The sequence below is a fragment of the Homalodisca vitripennis genome, chromosome 4 (genome assembly GCF_021130785.1).
Source record: "Homalodisca vitripennis isolate AUS2020 chromosome 4, UT_GWSS_2.1, whole genome shotgun sequence".
Classification (NCBI taxonomy): Eukaryota; Metazoa; Arthropoda; class Insecta; order Hemiptera; family Cicadellidae; genus Homalodisca; species Homalodisca vitripennis.
This window is the reverse complement of record NC_060210.1, coordinates 20,690,657-20,707,971: the sequence shown is the minus strand read 5'-3', so window position 1 is coordinate 20,707,971 and position 17,315 is coordinate 20,690,657. Positions and strand designations below refer to the sequence as shown.

The 17,315-nt window shown below is 33.9% G+C and overlaps 1 protein-coding gene across 5 annotated transcripts in view; it reads left to right on the top strand.

Annotated features, from left to right (window-relative positions):
* LOC124359021 overlaps positions 1-17,315 on the top strand; it is a 197,808-nt gene that overhangs the window by 5,672 nt on the left and 174,821 nt on the right. For all 5 annotated transcript variants that reach the window (XM_046811368.1, XM_046811367.1, XM_046811366.1 and 2 more), the window contains exon 2: positions 5,043-5,194. In XM_046811368.1, the coding sequence (XP_046667324.1) occupies positions 5,056-5,194 (139 nt within the window). In that variant the 5' untranslated portion in view covers positions 5,043-5,055. The remainder of the gene's footprint in view (positions 1-5,042; positions 5,195-17,315) is intronic.

The window sequence follows — 17,315 nt, the reverse complement described above, 5'->3', positions numbered from 1 at the left end:
GCTTGAGCCTAAATAAAGGTTCTCGGTGTTTTATGACTTAACAGGTTGAACCTATATATAAGCTCTTGGTGCTAAAAGGGTTAAATTGTTTTAATCCATATTTGATACCATTCGAGTGTTGGGCTCTTATTATACTACAGCCATACCCGATTGGAGAGTGCATACTTACCTCAGATCAGGTCTCAGAAACCTGAACGTGTTGACTCATCTCTTGATATCTTGTAAACTGGTTGTGTACTAATTATGTCTCTGAGACCAGCCTTACATGTCTGTCTTAAACCACTGATTATGAAAATAATAAGGCCAAAGTAACCTAGAAATTTATTGAAAGTTGTGTAGGTAGGCTAACATAGTTGTGTAGGTAGGCTAACATAGTTGTGTAGGTAGGCTAACATAGTTGTGTAGGTAGGCTAACATAGTTGTGAAAAAGTCATTACTGTCTTTCATAAGCATAATTTAAATCTTTTATAACAAACATATTTTTCATTTAACCCTTTAACTGGCAGTTGATTTTCTGTAACTAACAGGCTGTTTTTGGGTTTTTCACAGACTTTCATTATAAAAGTCTTTGTTTACTGTAAAACTTTGTATATTTTTCATTATTTCTATTACAATAAACTAGAGAATATGTAATACTCTTCATAATATAAATTTGTCAAATCTTCTGCTAGTCAAAGTATAAAAACTGAGTGTAAAAAATTAAAAATGTGTAAGGATGTACCTAGACAACAAATGCATTTGAGTCTGCGATAAGGATTGATTGCAATTTGAATTATAAGTTAGGCCTAGTAAAATTGATTATTAATATCAGGCCTAGGTTTTTAAATTTGTTTTTAAATAAAGGTTTTGTTTTAGTCAGAACAGGGACAAGGAATGATTTTTTACTCTGCCTTACGATGCCCCCGAAAACCCACTGTCCCTGGATTCTTCTGCTATGATTATATTTCATTCCCCCAAATTTTGCCTCATCAATTTCTAAAACTGTCAGAGGACCACCATTTTTCTTAGACGATGTTAAAATATTAGCAGCAGAAAGTACCAGTCCACCTCTGAATGTACTGGCATCCCGAACTCCAACAAAATGTACCTTTTTTGCGGTGGCTTCAAATGTAACAAAATGGCCACTAGACCAAAATACATCTCTATGTCCAGCTCTCCTTAAAAAAAAAATTGTATGTGCACACTTCCCTTTTGCGGTCCTTCCACCAAGTCCAGGTTGGTGGATCTATTTTCCTCTTATCAGTTACAATGCTAGGGTTAAGAGTAGTTATGGTGGCTCCGGTGTCATAGGGAGTCTTCTCGGCTTCCCATTCACCGAACTATTGATGTAGAGACTATTTGCACTCATAGCTAACATTGCTTCTACTGCCTAATCATCCATGACCCTGAACAGACTGCCTCACTACTTCGAATTCTAGGGTCTGGGTCAATGCTTCGCTCAAGGTCTTAGGGCAGGCAAGTCTTTGCCCATTTCTGGCTCATGAAGACCGTCTAAGAACTTTTCCACTGCTAAACTTTCATAGACATCATCATCTACTGATAGTTAAGCACTTCTCACATACGATACTGATGTAATGATATGCATCATTATATTGGTCCTGTTTTATTCTGTTGTCTGCTGTATATCGTACAAGTATCATTTCTATGACAACTGCGCGTCACACAAGTAGTTCTGGTGATTTCTGGTAGATATCAGCACTTTCTTGGTCCTCTCTCATGAATGTTTGCACTTTGATGCACCTGTCACCCTTTCTGTAGTAGTATTTTATAGTTATTTCTAGTGTTTATTGTACCATGGAAATGTATGATACATAAATAGATTGTTGGCTTCGTTTACGTAGTGATAACTTGAACATGGATAGAAAAACCAGTACCGTAATACGGGATGAATAGGGACAGTTTTTAAAGTTATTTAACAATATTTTAACACCCAAATGACATCTGACATAACTCACATGGTTAATAGTTGGTACTAATGTCTAGGCATCTAATCACACCCCTCTCCTTTCTCAATCAGTAATACTGATTTTTATATTTATTTTATTCATACTGTCCCTATTCACCCCAGGGTTGGGGTCAATAGGGACACCTATTTATTTTACATTAAAATGCCTATTGGGTGTTACTATGGAGTGTATAGGGACACTTATTATGTTTTTTTTAATTCCATTTTAGTTATTAAACATGATTAGATATTCTGTTAACCATTATTTTGTAAACATATTGTCATAAATAAGGATAAATGATTTTGAAAATCGTTGCAAAGTACAAAGTTTTTATTTGTAAAGTAACAAAGTTTTACAGTAGGCTACTTACATTTCAATGGTTTTTAAATAGGCCTATATAAAATAATAAAATTTATGAAGACACACTTTTTACATTTGTTTTGGCCTACTTTAGGGGGTCGGATTCAAAAATATACCGTCCCTTCTGTGAGTGTGGCGGTTTTAAAAACTGCCAAAACGTCATCCTTGTTAAATGGGAACTCATCAGGCAGGCACATTGGGAAAATAAAAAATATTGTCACATTTACTGGACTGCCGAAGGAATGTCCCAATAAATTCTGCATCTTCGATTCCTAAAACCTTCCCAATAAAAACCTTTACCCCCTTATCATACGTAAATCTCACTTTCACCCAGTCTCCTTCACTGATGCACTCCGCTAAATCTTCAGAACGCTCTTCATCACTCTTTTCGATATCAAAACCTTCTTCATTAGAATCATAATTAGAAAATTCTTGATTGTCTGGTACATCTTCGTTTTCAGATCTTTCATTTTCTGTTTCTTCCTCGTCAGGGTCATCAAAATCTGCAAGAGTGACGCTGCGGCTGCGGAAAAATATTCAGTTTCTTTTTTCGGCCTACTGCTTGTTTTTCACTCCCATCACCATAACGCATCTCTTTCAAGAAAGTTTTTAAACTGTCATTTACACTAGTGCTGCTATTAGCCTGACTGCCATCAACATCTTCATCCTCACACAGCTCAGGGGGCAGCCGGTCCAACACACGTTTTCGATTAAGAGGAAAAATTCCTGCCTTGTCAAAACCTGCAATGATGTCTTTCTGTAAGTTAGGCTCTAGTTTTTGTAGGGCTTTCCTCACATGAGATGGAAAATATCTCTTATCAAAGGCATTGCTATTCCTTTCATGAAATTTTGCTTCTTCCATAACATTACGCCAGCATTTTTTCATGGGACCGAACAGTGCTATATCCAGGGGCTGCGTCAAATGGGTTGAATTAGCCGGCAGAAAAACAAACTGGATGTTGTTTTGTTCACTAAGCCGAATAACAACCGGTGACAAATGTGAACTTAGGTTGTCACCTATTACAACTTTTTTCCCATTTGATCTGCGACAGTACGGGATGACAACTCTCTGAAACCAATCTAAAAATGTGTTTCCGTCAATCCAACCTGACTTGGTGCGGTTGTAAAATCATCCTGGAGGTCCACCTTGGCACCATAAATCGTACGAGTTAGTGGCTTTATAAATTATGTAAGGAGCCAGCATTTTGCCAGAAGCAGTGGCAGCAAACATCACAGACACATTGCTCTTACTTTGGTTCATAACTCGCTCAGGGTATTTACAACCCCTTTTAAAAATTAGTTTGCGATGGCCTGGGTCATCGGACAACGCAGTCTCATCATAATTGATTATCATATCTGGAGGAACATCTGTAACAGTGTCCTTCAACTCATCAAAATAGTCATTGATTACTTTTGGAGATAATTTCGCTCTACTTCTTTTAATGTTTTGGCACATTCTTTGGGACAGAATGGCCTTGTGTCTTGATAAAAACCCATCAGCCCAGTCTGCACCAGGAAAGTTATTTTTAAATTTTGATACATTCTTCCCTTCTCTATCCAAATGATACTTAACAAAACACCGGACATCAAATGTACTCAGAGGATAACCCCATTCACCACACTTAGATAGGCTAGCACTGATTTCTTGCTCTAACTTTGAGTCCAACGCGGTCTGTCCCCCTTTCTTTTTAAAAGTCAACTCTCGTCCACTTCTTGCTTTTTTTGCGTATCGGTGCAGCGCTGATTTTGAGATTTTAAACTGCTCTTCAGCTTTTCTAATAGACATGCCTTTTGCCACGGCATCTAGTGCTCGTTTTATGGCTTCTTCATCAACAGGGCGGTGATGTTTGGCCCTCGGATCTCTTTTATAAGTCCTCGGCATCTGAAATCAAACGACACAGATTAGACTAAGTCTTAAAAATATACTTTAAGATTGCATAAATATCATTATAAAAACATCTAATAAGCAATTTCTTTCATTGAAGGTAACCTACGCAACAAACTATTTTATGTTAGATCACTTGGCTTTGACCACAAACAATGTCCCCATTCACCCCTTTTTTTCTTCGAAGTACGCTTTTTTTTGTTTTATAATTTGTAACATAATAAATTATCATCCTATTTCTACTTATATTACGTTATTTTACTCACCTTGAGGTATTTAAAAAGGCTAGGTTATTCTTGTTTCATAGAAACATCAACTTGGTTCAACTCACAACAAACTTTTGAGGTTATGACAAATTCCTAAAAAGTCAACAAAACACAGAAGTTGTAAACATAGAGTAATAAATGTCAACAAAGTTTTTTTCAGACACGTTTTCGTAGGGTATGTTATGGCTTAACTATTGACACTTTGTTTACCACTATTTGATAAAAAACATGTATGTAACAAAATAAAACAAAACTTTTTCCGTTTTTGTCCCTAATCACCTCGCCGTCCCTATTCACCCCGTAATACGGTATCATCAGAAAATCAGCAAAACAACATAGTCTAAGGTAAAAATATTGTTATGTCTTAATAGAAAATTTGTACAGTTTGAGTGATAAAATCATTCGTTCTGGATATTACCAATTGGGATGTCACAGGTCTAATCCTATTATTACTCATTACCAGATAGTTATTTTCTGAGAATTTAATTATGAGTATTTACCAGGGAATCTTAATTTTACCATTAGTATTAAAGTAGTTTTATTTTTTTTATCTCAGATGTATAGGTTTGTTGTGACGTTTTACAGAACAGTTTCCACCATGGCTGACCAGGGTAAGGGGAGTGAGCAGTCAACTAGCGCTGAGAGTGAACATGCTAAAGCTGTGGAATTCAAAAACTCTGGAAATCATAGATATAGTAAAAATGACTTCAAAAGAGCCATAGCCGATTATAAAAAAGGTAGGTATATAATCTTAGATGTAATGGCATTTGTTTGGAATAGCAGGCTCATTTATTTATGATTGTCAACATTGTACATTTTCCCAATGTTGCATAATTGTGGCTAATGCAATGTTGTACAAGTAAAAATTATATTTAAGAGCATTAAAAAGTGATATAATTTTACAAAAATTATATTTTATTGAGGTTTGTTTGAAATATTGTAATATTTGACATTATCAGTGCTTCTATTGTGTAATATGGTAAATAAGCATTATGTTTATTCTTATCTCTGATGTGCACTATTGTTTAACCCTTTACGATCAGATATAGTATGTTCTCCAGAGTTTAAGCTGCGATTGCATTTGTCACATTTTGCGAGAGGACCTGAGAAAATGCAACGCTGACAAGAAAGTTCTTGCTAAATTGTGACGAAAGCAAGAAAGAAGGACTACACTTGAAAAGTATATTGCATTTGGAAAATCAGTTACAGTGTTAAAACTACTGTGTTAAATGATTCCATAAGGTAAAATATAAAATATTACCACCATGACACACCGCCGCACGATGAATTGTGTAGTTGGAAAGTGCCTGCTTACTCTCGGATCAAAAAGTATAGATACTAGAGTTTGAACGTCAACCACTAACTAACTGATAGATCTAAAATTACAGGTTTCATTAAAATTTAGCTTCTTTATTTGTGCGTCTAGAAATATAAATAAAATTATTTACAAATAATACCCAAGTTTTGTGTCTGTAAGAATGAAAAAGTACTGTTTTTTGACACTTTACTACTAAACTGCAATTTTGAAAATTAATTATTTATTGTTAAACGTGCTGTTGGAGGTTCAAAGCCAGTATGAGAAAAGATTATGGGAAATGGTAAAATATATTAAAACAATATTTAATTTATTACGGTTTCCTCTTTCAGTCAATGACGCGAGCAGGTCACGCCCAATGCAAGAGTAGTGTGGAACGTATGCACACGACTTGTTGCTATAACAGCAACACTGGTGTGCCGTGGCTGAGGCCCAAACGAACGAAAAGAAAACCTTCAGAGGGTTGTTCATTTTGATGTCTAGAACTAGTACTGAAGATTTTTTGAGGTTATGTTATAGTCAGATTTTATTTGGAATGACAGGCATTCATAAAAGGTTAAGTATAAGTAATTTAAGCATCTAATAGACAGGAATTCATTTCAATGAGGTTTAAACATTAGTGTTTAGAAAACAAAGAAGACTACTACAGATTTAGAGAGATGGGTTAGCTAGAGCCTAATTAGTTTTCTAAAGATAAACGTATGATAAAAAGTAACTTGTTTAAAAAAATCTATACTATTTCATTTTATATTGTGTATTGAAATAAAGAAGACTTTCAATTGTATATGTGTATTTTTACAATAAATTTTAAGTGTTAAACAGTTTTTAATCAAACCTCTTCATAAAAATGTCACCTTTTAATTATTGAGGTTCTACATATTTTAACCACAATATTTTTATTCAACTAAATTTTGGTTCTGGATGCTAAAATATTAGACAAATTCAGACTGCTTTTCGATAAGGATTATTGGAATCTCCGCCGAACACCAATGCTATTAATAGCAAACGTTTTTGCTAAAGAGTCTGAAGAGGTTGTAGCATTTTTGCTAAGACAATTTTCATCCCAGCTTAAACCCTGATGTCCTCTATGATCACATGACCAGTCTGACAGAACGACAGTCATCTCAAACACATCAAGTTGTATTAGCCCTTCCCACGCCGTAGACGGATATGTTAGAATGGTTGACTGACCAAAACGCCAAATACAGTTATATCCGATAATATAGATAATGTCTCTTGGAGAGTCTTTTTAGTTCACAAAAGACCTTTAAAATGCCCGGTGCGCACTCTGTGCTTATCGTAGTTGCCAAGAAAGTATTTATAAATTATCTTCACTCAGCGGCAGGGGGAGGGAAGCGCCCTTTGTCTAACTCTGACTGCCTGCTTGTCAGTTGTGCATCTCCTTTTCAGTTTAATAACATTTTACAATGAAATTAAAATTTATTTGAAATAAACAGTTTTGTAAATAGTTCTTTTTTATTTTTATAAATAAATACACTAATTTTAAGTAAAATGTTCTGTTTTATACTTAACCCATTGAGGAAGCAATTAACCTAGCCTCACTAGGACTAAATGTTTGAATTGATTTTGGCAAATATGCATGTATGTACTAAAACATTAATATAATGAGTTTGGATAAAGATAAATTAGCCAATTTTTCAGACGCAATTTCTTATATATATATATATATATATATATATATATATATATATATATATATATATATATATATAAATTAAGTTGACTGAAAATTTGGAGGAAATAAAACAAATTCTCAAAGAACACGCAACAAATTTGGCACCACTAAATCCAAGGAAAAAACATGCTTGGTGGAACCACGACTGTGACGAAGTGCATGAAAGAAGGCATCAGGCTTGGTTAAAATTTCAATCTCATAAAACCGAGGAAAATGCCAATAACCTCAAGAACACAAGGAAACTATTCTCCAAAATTATTAGAAAATGTAAGAGACAATATGAAACACAGTTAATTAACTCTATAGAGAAGAATTACTATAAAACCAACTCTAGAGACTATTACAAAGCCTTTCACACACAATTACAAAAGTACAGCCCTCCGACATTATTGTTGAAAAACAAAAATGGAAAAACTGCACATAACAATAAGGAGAATGCTGAAATAATGGCAGAAGCATTTAAGGAACTCCTGAATTGTAAGGAACCGGAGGAAATTTTGGAAATCAACACTAATACTCCAATAAAAACCAAACCTGTAAATATTAACCCCCCTACAGTAAAAGAAGTGGAAACTGTACTTAAAGAATTGAAGAACTACAAAGCAGGTGGTGAAGACCAAATGTTTGCAGATGTGTGGAAGTATGCTGGAGTATCTAGTCATACCTCTCTTCATATGATACTACAGAAAATTTGGATTACTGAGAAATTTCCCGATCAATGGACTATAGCTATAATTCACCCTTTGCACAAGAAAGGTGACAGATGTAATCCAGATAACTATAGAGGTATATCACTCCTCGATTGTACTTATAAGATTTTTTCAAAGATTCTCTACAACAGGATTAAGGACCAACTAGATCAAGAACTTGGAGAATACCAAGGAGGATTCAGGTCTTGGAGAAGTTGTACAGAGCAAATAATTACACTAAAGTTAATTATGGTATATTATAGAAAACAAAATAAACAACTTTCGATAACATTTGTTGATTTCAAGAAAGCCTATGATTCCATTCATAGAATATCACTATTAAAAATACTGAGACATTTTGGACTTCACCCCAAATTAATTAAATTAATAGAACTAACATTAACTAATACAAAGTCTAAAATAAAGTTTAGAGGAGAACTTTCAGAACCATTTCAGATAAAGACTGGCTTAAGACAAGGTGATGGATTATCACCGCTTCTTTTTAACTGTGCATTAGAGTACGTCATGAGGGAATGGGAAAGAAATAACCAAAAAAACATAAAGATTGGATATCAAAGGGACAACATTAATCTGAACTGTCTGGGGTTTGCTGATGACTTAGCTCTTTTGGCCAATGACATTCAGGAAACAAAACAGCAAATTAAATCTTTACAAGATATAGCTCAGAAAATTGGTTTAAAGATATCGTTTGAAAAAACAGAAGTTTTATTAACGCAGCCTCCACTTGCAAATAAAATAAGGTTGGACAACCACAATATAAAAATTGTGCAGAAATTTAAATACTTAGGAGAAGTAATCACTTATAACCTGAATGAAAAACCATCTTGGCAAAGTAAAATAGACAAACTAACTAAGATTAAACATGCTACTAAGAATACGTATAATAAAAAATGTCTTTCAATAAATACAAAATTAAGACACTACAAAACAGTTGCTCTGCCACAAATTACATACGCAAGTGAAACAATATTTAAAACAACATATACTATTGCAATAGATAAGGTTCTTAAGATGGAGAGAAGAATAGTCAGAACTTGCTTAAACAAAAACTATCAAGTAGACGGACTTTGGAGACTAGCTTCCAATGAAACAGTCTACAAAAATATAGAACCCATTACAAGTATAATTAAAAAGAAACGAATATCATTCCTGGGGCATTTGTTAAGAACACCTGAAAATAGAATTAGCAGGAAAATAGTAGAAAAACTGTGGTATAGTAAAAGTGACATTAAATGGATCACAGAATTAAAAGAAGATATGAGAGAGTTACAAATTACAGTAGAGGATTTAAAACACAAGACAAACACATTGAAGATATTGAATGACAAATACTCTACACTACAGCTGAAAAGAAACAAACAACGAATAGGAAGAGTGGTTCCGGAGGAGGAAAGGAAATTACGCTCGGAAAGGATGAAGAAATATTGGGTGGATAAAAGAAGAAAGACTAGAAAATATAAAGTGACTAAAGTGGTCCAATGTAGGCCATAAAATTATAAATAAATATATAAATTAATTGACAGTTGCTTTTAATATTTTGTTTTTCTTACTACAAAATTTTTTAAATATATCAATATTGTCAATATTCTAGTATTTTTTTGTTTATCTGTTTCAATAAATCTTTATTCAAAACACCACAATTTTTTTTGCATGGAAAACCAGTTTTTATTGGTGTACTTATTTGCATAATAACAAGACAATCAAAATTTACATAATTCTTTTTCGGTTTGATGACTTTATAACAAGCTCCTGAATAAGATGTCTAGGAGATAAAATTAAACTGTTTGTTATATTCAATTGTTATTATTAAAATGATAATTAAGATAAAATATTTAGATTACATACAATAACCATTCATTTATTTTTTATAATTCATTTTTGTGTCAGTCTTTTAGTATCTTTGAAATTCCAATATCACTGTCCAAGTATCTGTCTACTTCTGAAGTACACACATTGTCATGTTCCATGAGGTAGCGGAAGAACTAAAAACTCATTCAACAATTATAAACAGTTAAACGATACATAGAATGCAAACAGAACATTGAATTGACGAAAATTGAGCATATAGCAATTACCAATGCATGAGGGCACAAAACTACAATCTAGTGGGAAAATAAACAAATACGTAATCGTTAGCGTCTAGAAAGAGCACAACGAGTGACGCTCAGGCAAGTTTCCCAATGGGTTAAAGAAACAAAATTCTTTTACTTGTCTTGGAAAGTTAATGGATTTATTAGTAATGTGCGAAGGGTTAGTTTCTATTTGAGTTGTTCTCAGTGCTCGGATGGCCAGTGAGTCGAGTCTGGCCAACATAGAATTCCTTCAATCGTTAGAGGGCAAGTGTCACTGGCTAAGAAATACATTCTGCATTGTAAATATTTTATTTGTGTTTTGATGGCTGTAAAGTGGTGAAACCTGTCAAGTAAACATTGAACTAAATGAAAAATCTGTTTCATTACATGTAACCGCCTTTCATTTGATGAATGTAAGGAATAAAGAAGTGTTTGTCCGGTCCCAGCAAGCACTGGCAACTGGTAGCAAAAGTTATACAGTTGTTCACATTTCATGCAGTGAATGCGTTAAAATATTCTTTTACCTGGAAGTCCATCAAGTGGTAGAGAAAAGTACTCTTCTGGTTATTGGAAACTGCCATCGTTAACTCGTTTGTACTTTACAATACTAATCAAAACCAACAACGTTGAGTTTGACGAAGATGTTACTGATATATATTGATTAAAGAATTAGTCGGTGAAGTACGAAATGTGAATGAAAGAGGAAAACTATCTTACAGTGTAGATGACCAAAAACTTAACGGCAAATTACATTTGTCCTATCCTCTACAGAATTGCAAAACTAAGGACTGCTTTGTTTGCAGTGATAGAATGATCGCAAAGAAAATGAACTACTGTCGCAAAACATGCTCCAACAGTCCTGGACTCCATATGGACACATGTTTTGAGAAATACCACTCAAGCAAAAAATTAAAAGAACAAAAAACAAAAGTCAGCCACAGTGATTGTGTAAGTCGCAATATAAACTGTAATTTCTTTCATTATTCAATAAGTATCTAATTCCACTTTCTAATGTTAACTAAAAGTATATCAATTTCATTTACGGTGTCTGTGTATGTAGCAATAAAACAATTGTTTTTGATTTATTTAAATTCAAAATGCCACATGTAAATACTGCAGGTTTTAGTAAAAATAATTCCGAGATGGTGGGGGAAGACCTCCGTGATGAATATCAGTCTGATGCCGAGAACGGCGTGGGCTGTGTCACTGGCCATCCGATCGCCGAAGGATTATTTTTTCCATTCAGAAATGCAATCTCGATATCAGAGTTATGGTATCAGTAAACATAAAATCGTTCTCTTTATTTCACACTAAAATATTTCATCAAACAGTACAATACGAATAAATGTATTGACACAATGCCCAAACATGATTGTTGTTTTCACTGTGTAAACACAGCTGAACTCTAGTATACAATGACTAAGTAGTTACAGATGACCACAAGGAGGAGCTAAAGTCCTAAGAGAAATGCCAAAACTATGTGAACGGAAATTACTATGCCATGCCGCTAGCGTGGCAAGTATAATATAATATTATGATGAATAAGAGAATAAAACATGAAATGCATTGAAGGGAAATATTAAATATTTTGCACAATTTTGTAACTTTGCTTGGAATGTAATATTACAGCAGAAACCATTAACCCTCTGAATACCAAGAGCTGATTTGTAATCAACCTTCGAAGAATTTCAAAATGTTCTTAAAGGCGATGTTTCCAAAAAGTGCTATAGGCCGACTAGATCAGGTTTTCAGATGTTTATTATTCTCTTACTAAATGTTGAAATCAAATAAAAATAGATTATCTGTCTTGAAGCTATTTGCCAAATATGGGACCCAACTTACATACAGATACAGATTTTCAACATTTTACAGTAAAATACAAAAACTCAGTTATCTTTGTATATTTGGTTCTATTTACACTCGGAACAATAAAAAGGTGTACAAATAAATTAGGATCAAAATTTACAATTACTGTATTTCGTAGTTTTAATTTGTTTTCTTTAAAAACGTCAACAATGTTATCATCCATATGTTATAAGCTGTAACCTACTTTTTCCCCTACAGATGAAAGCAAAAATAATCACATTTAATTTATTTTTGAACAATTTGTGAATTATCCGTTGGAACAGTACGCAAATACTAAAAGGGTGCTCAGCCCTAAGGGATATAATGCTACTACTGACCTTACCACCCCCTCAGTAAGCGCTTGGCTCTCAAAAGGTTAAGGTATTAAATAAATCTTTGAGAAAATTTAAACTGATAAAAAGTAGATTGCCTATTAACTACATGCTTAATGACTTTGATATTGGTATCAGTTTTAAAAGACAATGACTGTTTAGACGTTACTTGCTGTGTAGTCTGGACAGAGGTAGTAATAAAATATAGTAGTTCAGAGTGCACACCAGAAGGGTGAACCGTTTGGACATTACACAACAACAAATATTGTTGCTTAATTCAATAAAACTGAAGCCAATATGGTTTTAATAAGTTCCTTTTAGAATTTTCTCCAATCATGCCATAATTGGATTGTTAACAATTTTGTAGTGTCATGAAAGTCACCTGAACCTTACATTAGTAACAAAGATTTATATGAAACACACTATTGCTCTTACAATATTATATAGTAGTGAGTGAGAGTGGGGGGAGGGGGAGTGAGTGTGAGTGAGAGAGTGTGAGAGAGAGGGAGGGTGAGTGAGAGAGAGGAGGAGGAGGGAGGGGGAGTGAGTGAGTGTGTGAGTGAATGGGTGAATGTGTGAGTGTAAGTGAGTGAGTGTGAGAGAGTGAGTGAGTGTGAGAGAGAGGGAGGGTGAGTGAGAGAGTGATGGAGGGTGAGGGTGAGTGAGAGAGGAGGAGGGAGGGGGTGAGTGAGAGAAAGGAAGAAGGGAAGAGTTATCAATAGATTTATATGAAACAAAGATTTATATGAAACACACTATTGCTCTTACAATTATATAGTAGTGAGTGAGAGTGGGGGGAGGGGGAGTGAGTGAGTGAGTGGGTGAGTGTAAGTGAGTGAGTGGGTGAGTGAGAGTGAGTGAGTGAGTGTGAGTAAGTAAGTGTGAGAGAGAGGGAGGGTGAGTGTGAGAGAGTGATGGAGGGTGAGAGTGAGTGAGAGAGAGGAGGAGGGAGGGGGAGTGAGTGAGTGTGTGAGTGAATGGGTTAATGTGTGAGTGTAAGTGAGTGAGTGTGAGAGAGGGAGTGAGTGTGAGAGTGAGTGAGTGAGTGTGAGAGAGAGGGAGGGTGAGTGAGAGAGTGATGGAGGGTGAGGGTGTGAGAGAGAGGAGGAGGGAGGGGGTGAGTGAGAGAGGGGAAGAAGGGAAGAGTTATAAATAATTTATGTATGTTCCAATAATATCTCATTAAGTTATTGTCAACTTGACTTACTCTGAGACGTAAACGTTTCAAGTTAAAGCTGTTGAAAACGCTTTAGCTAAATTGTTGGTATTGAATTATTTATGCCACATGATGATGTTTTACTTATATATTCATTTAGTTTAGTGTCACAGGGCACTCTACACTAGTAGCAATAACTTTGTGTCACCCTTAATAAGTGAATAGTTTCTGTTTCATTGTGTCACAAATAGTTTGTGGAAAGCTGGGAATGTCAAAAGGATTCATATATATTCAAATCACACTTGTTATGTTATGTAACGTCGTCCACATCATTTTTGGATTGATTTATTTATTTAGAAATGAAGAACTTGAATTTGTTGATTTAATATTTCTGTTAATTCTTTGTTTGGGTGAGTACAGAGCTGCAGATCTCAGCTAATTATATAATCATTAATGGAGGCGATATGTGCTGTTTGAAAGTTCAGGTCTAAATGCCAATTTATACAAGTGTAATTGCACCCGTATTACAGTATACAGTTCAACCTCTTAAAGGTCTCGCAGAAAACTTCAATAAATTGTAACGAACACAAGAGTTGGTGTGAAACAAATTATTGTTGCAAAAGGTCTGTCTGAATCAGCAACAACAATTATTTCCCATCATAACAAATGTGTATATTTGTTTAAATTGACTTTCTTATATATGACTGAATGAATATTTTCTGGCAGAGTATAAATCGTAATACTGGTTAATTTTTATTATCTTCCTATTTTACCACACAAAACATTGTTGACATATTGCAAATGTAGTGTGACTGTTGTTGTGAGTTGTCTCGTAGGTGTTAGTTCCTAGTGTTAGTGGTTGTGGTAGGTGCTAGTTCCTAGTGTTAGTGGTTGTGGTTCTGTTAATGTTTTAGTTTTCAGTCTGTTTTCTTTATTTTGGATCAAATGTTTAGAAATCTGTTAATTGTCTGGGAGTGAAGGTCTAAATTTTGCATATAGTATCTTCTTTTAAATATGGTGAGATTTCAAATTAATTAATACTTCAACTTTTTAACTGTCTCACATAAATACTTATGATAAAGTGATGTTTGCTCTCTATGGATTGTATTTATTTAGAAAACAATATTTTAATCAAATTCAAAAAATATTAGACTACATGCGATTTTTTTGCGCAAAGCTATGTAAAAATTGTTTTGGAGAAACCTAAGAATAGCTGTATATTTTTGGAATCAGCGCAGAGTTAAAGTAAGTTATACAATTCCAGTCTTTGTGTACATGCTATCTAACATTTACGTAATGGAATATTAAAACAATTATTTTCATTGTAATAAACAGTTTATTTTTTAGTTTGGAAAATTTGTATCTATATGGAAATCCTAAGTTATTGTCGTATATAACGTTCTGGTACTCTGTTTATGTTTACATTTGGATTATTACTTATGAAACGTGATATTTATAAAAAATCGATGCGTCTGTTAAAATGGTGTCAGTAATGTAGAATAATGCTCACTGCTACCATTTACATGCATTGTATTGTAGTATTGTAAACTAAAACACAATATTTTGAAGTCTACAATCAGATCTCTTTCATATATTTAAAAATAAACTAACACCTAAGGTTACAAATAATAATATCAAGTGAGATTTAGCTCTGTAATATGCACAAAATTTACCACATGTAGTATAAACTTGTAAAACCTTGTTTTTCTTTCAAATATTGTCTAGTGCTTTTTCAATTACCCAAAAATCCTAAAAGCGGAAGCTTTGTTTTGAATTTTCTACCATGAATGGAGCAAATACTATAGTGTGATCTAAAACCTCGTTTAGAAAGGATCCACCAGATCTTTGGTTTTAATTTTCTAAACAAAGTTACGAGAATAAAATAAGTGATAACCTTATAACAATGTCCCTCATGAAAGAAAATTTTACCCTGTAACTAAACAAAATTGGATTAGTTAGATAGTTCAACAGTTATCAGATTTGGAAGTTTGGTCCATTAAGCCGTACATGAAATCTGGTCATTTAATGTGTGAACACATATAAAAAATTTGTGACATGATTTTAAAAAGCTTTTAATCTATTAATTATGAATTATTTTCAGTTTTTAGTCTCAAGAATGTTTTTAGAATTTGTTGTAGTGCAATCTGGTATTTCTTTTAATTCCTTCAAGAGGTATTACAAAAATAATTAGCAATTTATCAGTATGGAAACTTTAGTCTTTACCCTTACCAATTCAAATTCAACAAGCTTTGTACTTCCCCATAGTTGAGTTAGAAAACCTCACTACAGATTGCCCCCAAATGAAGCGTGACAACAGAAATGTTAGAAAGGCAAGGGAAGCACCAGTAAATCTTACAGGATTGATAGCCAGTATCTCTGTGCTGTATGACTGGTAAAAGAATATAGGTTTACTGAACACACGAGTGTAGAAATTGTGGAGCAGTTGAGTTAAATATGATTTCAAGGATGATTTGGTGTAGTGGGTTGGAGAAACACAGTTTCGCACTTCACCCTTGTATCCATAACCTTGTTTATTTCTTGAGTTTGAAAATTTTAAACTATGGTAACTCCGGATGGATAATCCTCGCGTTTTTTTAATACTCTAGTAGCACATATATTTGAACTGGTTTACGTAGGTACGTTAATTGCTTGTATGCAGATCAGTGCTTTACTAATTTGGAAAGCAGTCAGTTGTCATTAATTATGACTCAACAATAAAATCTTCTAATTGGTTGGATTTTGAATCTCCAAAGCGTCATTCGGGGAATCCAAGTACAACAGGACTCAACTGCTTGCTCAAACTTGGATAGCACTCCAGTGCAGTCTAATCCCATCTTTTCTCAGACCACAATTAAATTGAATTGAATCATAATTTATTTCTTATTGTGGTACATGAAACAGTGTACAAACTAAAATTCAAACTCCTTAAAAAATAAACTAAAGGTAACCATGTAAAAATTAAGTAGTAATTATAAGTTTAATTAATAACATACCATTAAGGAATCAATTTATATAACTAGTTGTACATTCGTTAATAGTAGCAGTTATTTTATTTTAAAAAGTAGAACTCATTAGGTATTAATAAAAAAATATTAGTGACCTAGGAAATATGCCTACATGGGCCTGTAGAAAGCCCGTGTGTAGGCTCGAGTTACTGCCAAGAAATCGTAGACAGATTGTGATTTGTGGTTGTCATTATTAAATAAAAAATCATTAAATACACTTCATTAAATATTGTACTAATGTCAATCTAAGCGAATAATGCCTTCACCATCATCTAATCCTACTTCAGGTAGCCCTAGCGAACCTGGTGAAACTAGTTTTTTATAACTAAGGAAAAGATAGTTCAAAATAATGATCCTAATACATATCCTTATTTACTGCTCCACTACATCGTACAAGGATTAACTAATAAATTTAGTGATTTTGAACTTTTCATTGTAATTTGTGAATTGAATGTGAAAATTCTTTGTCTGAGTTAACAAAAACAACTGTTTCTCTTAAATAGACTGCCTAACTTTACTCTTATAGATGGATATATTAGGGACAGTTCACACGGAAGATCTTGTATTCTCCTTCACAGTCGCTGCAGAGATAAACCTAGCTAATCTAAAGAGTTAATTTTTGAGGGCTCTTTTATTGAAGTAAAATAACTCAATTGTGTTGTGGTGGCACTACAGAATATCTGGCTACAATGTTGTAACAGGGTGGCCACCCGACCGTGAAACCGGG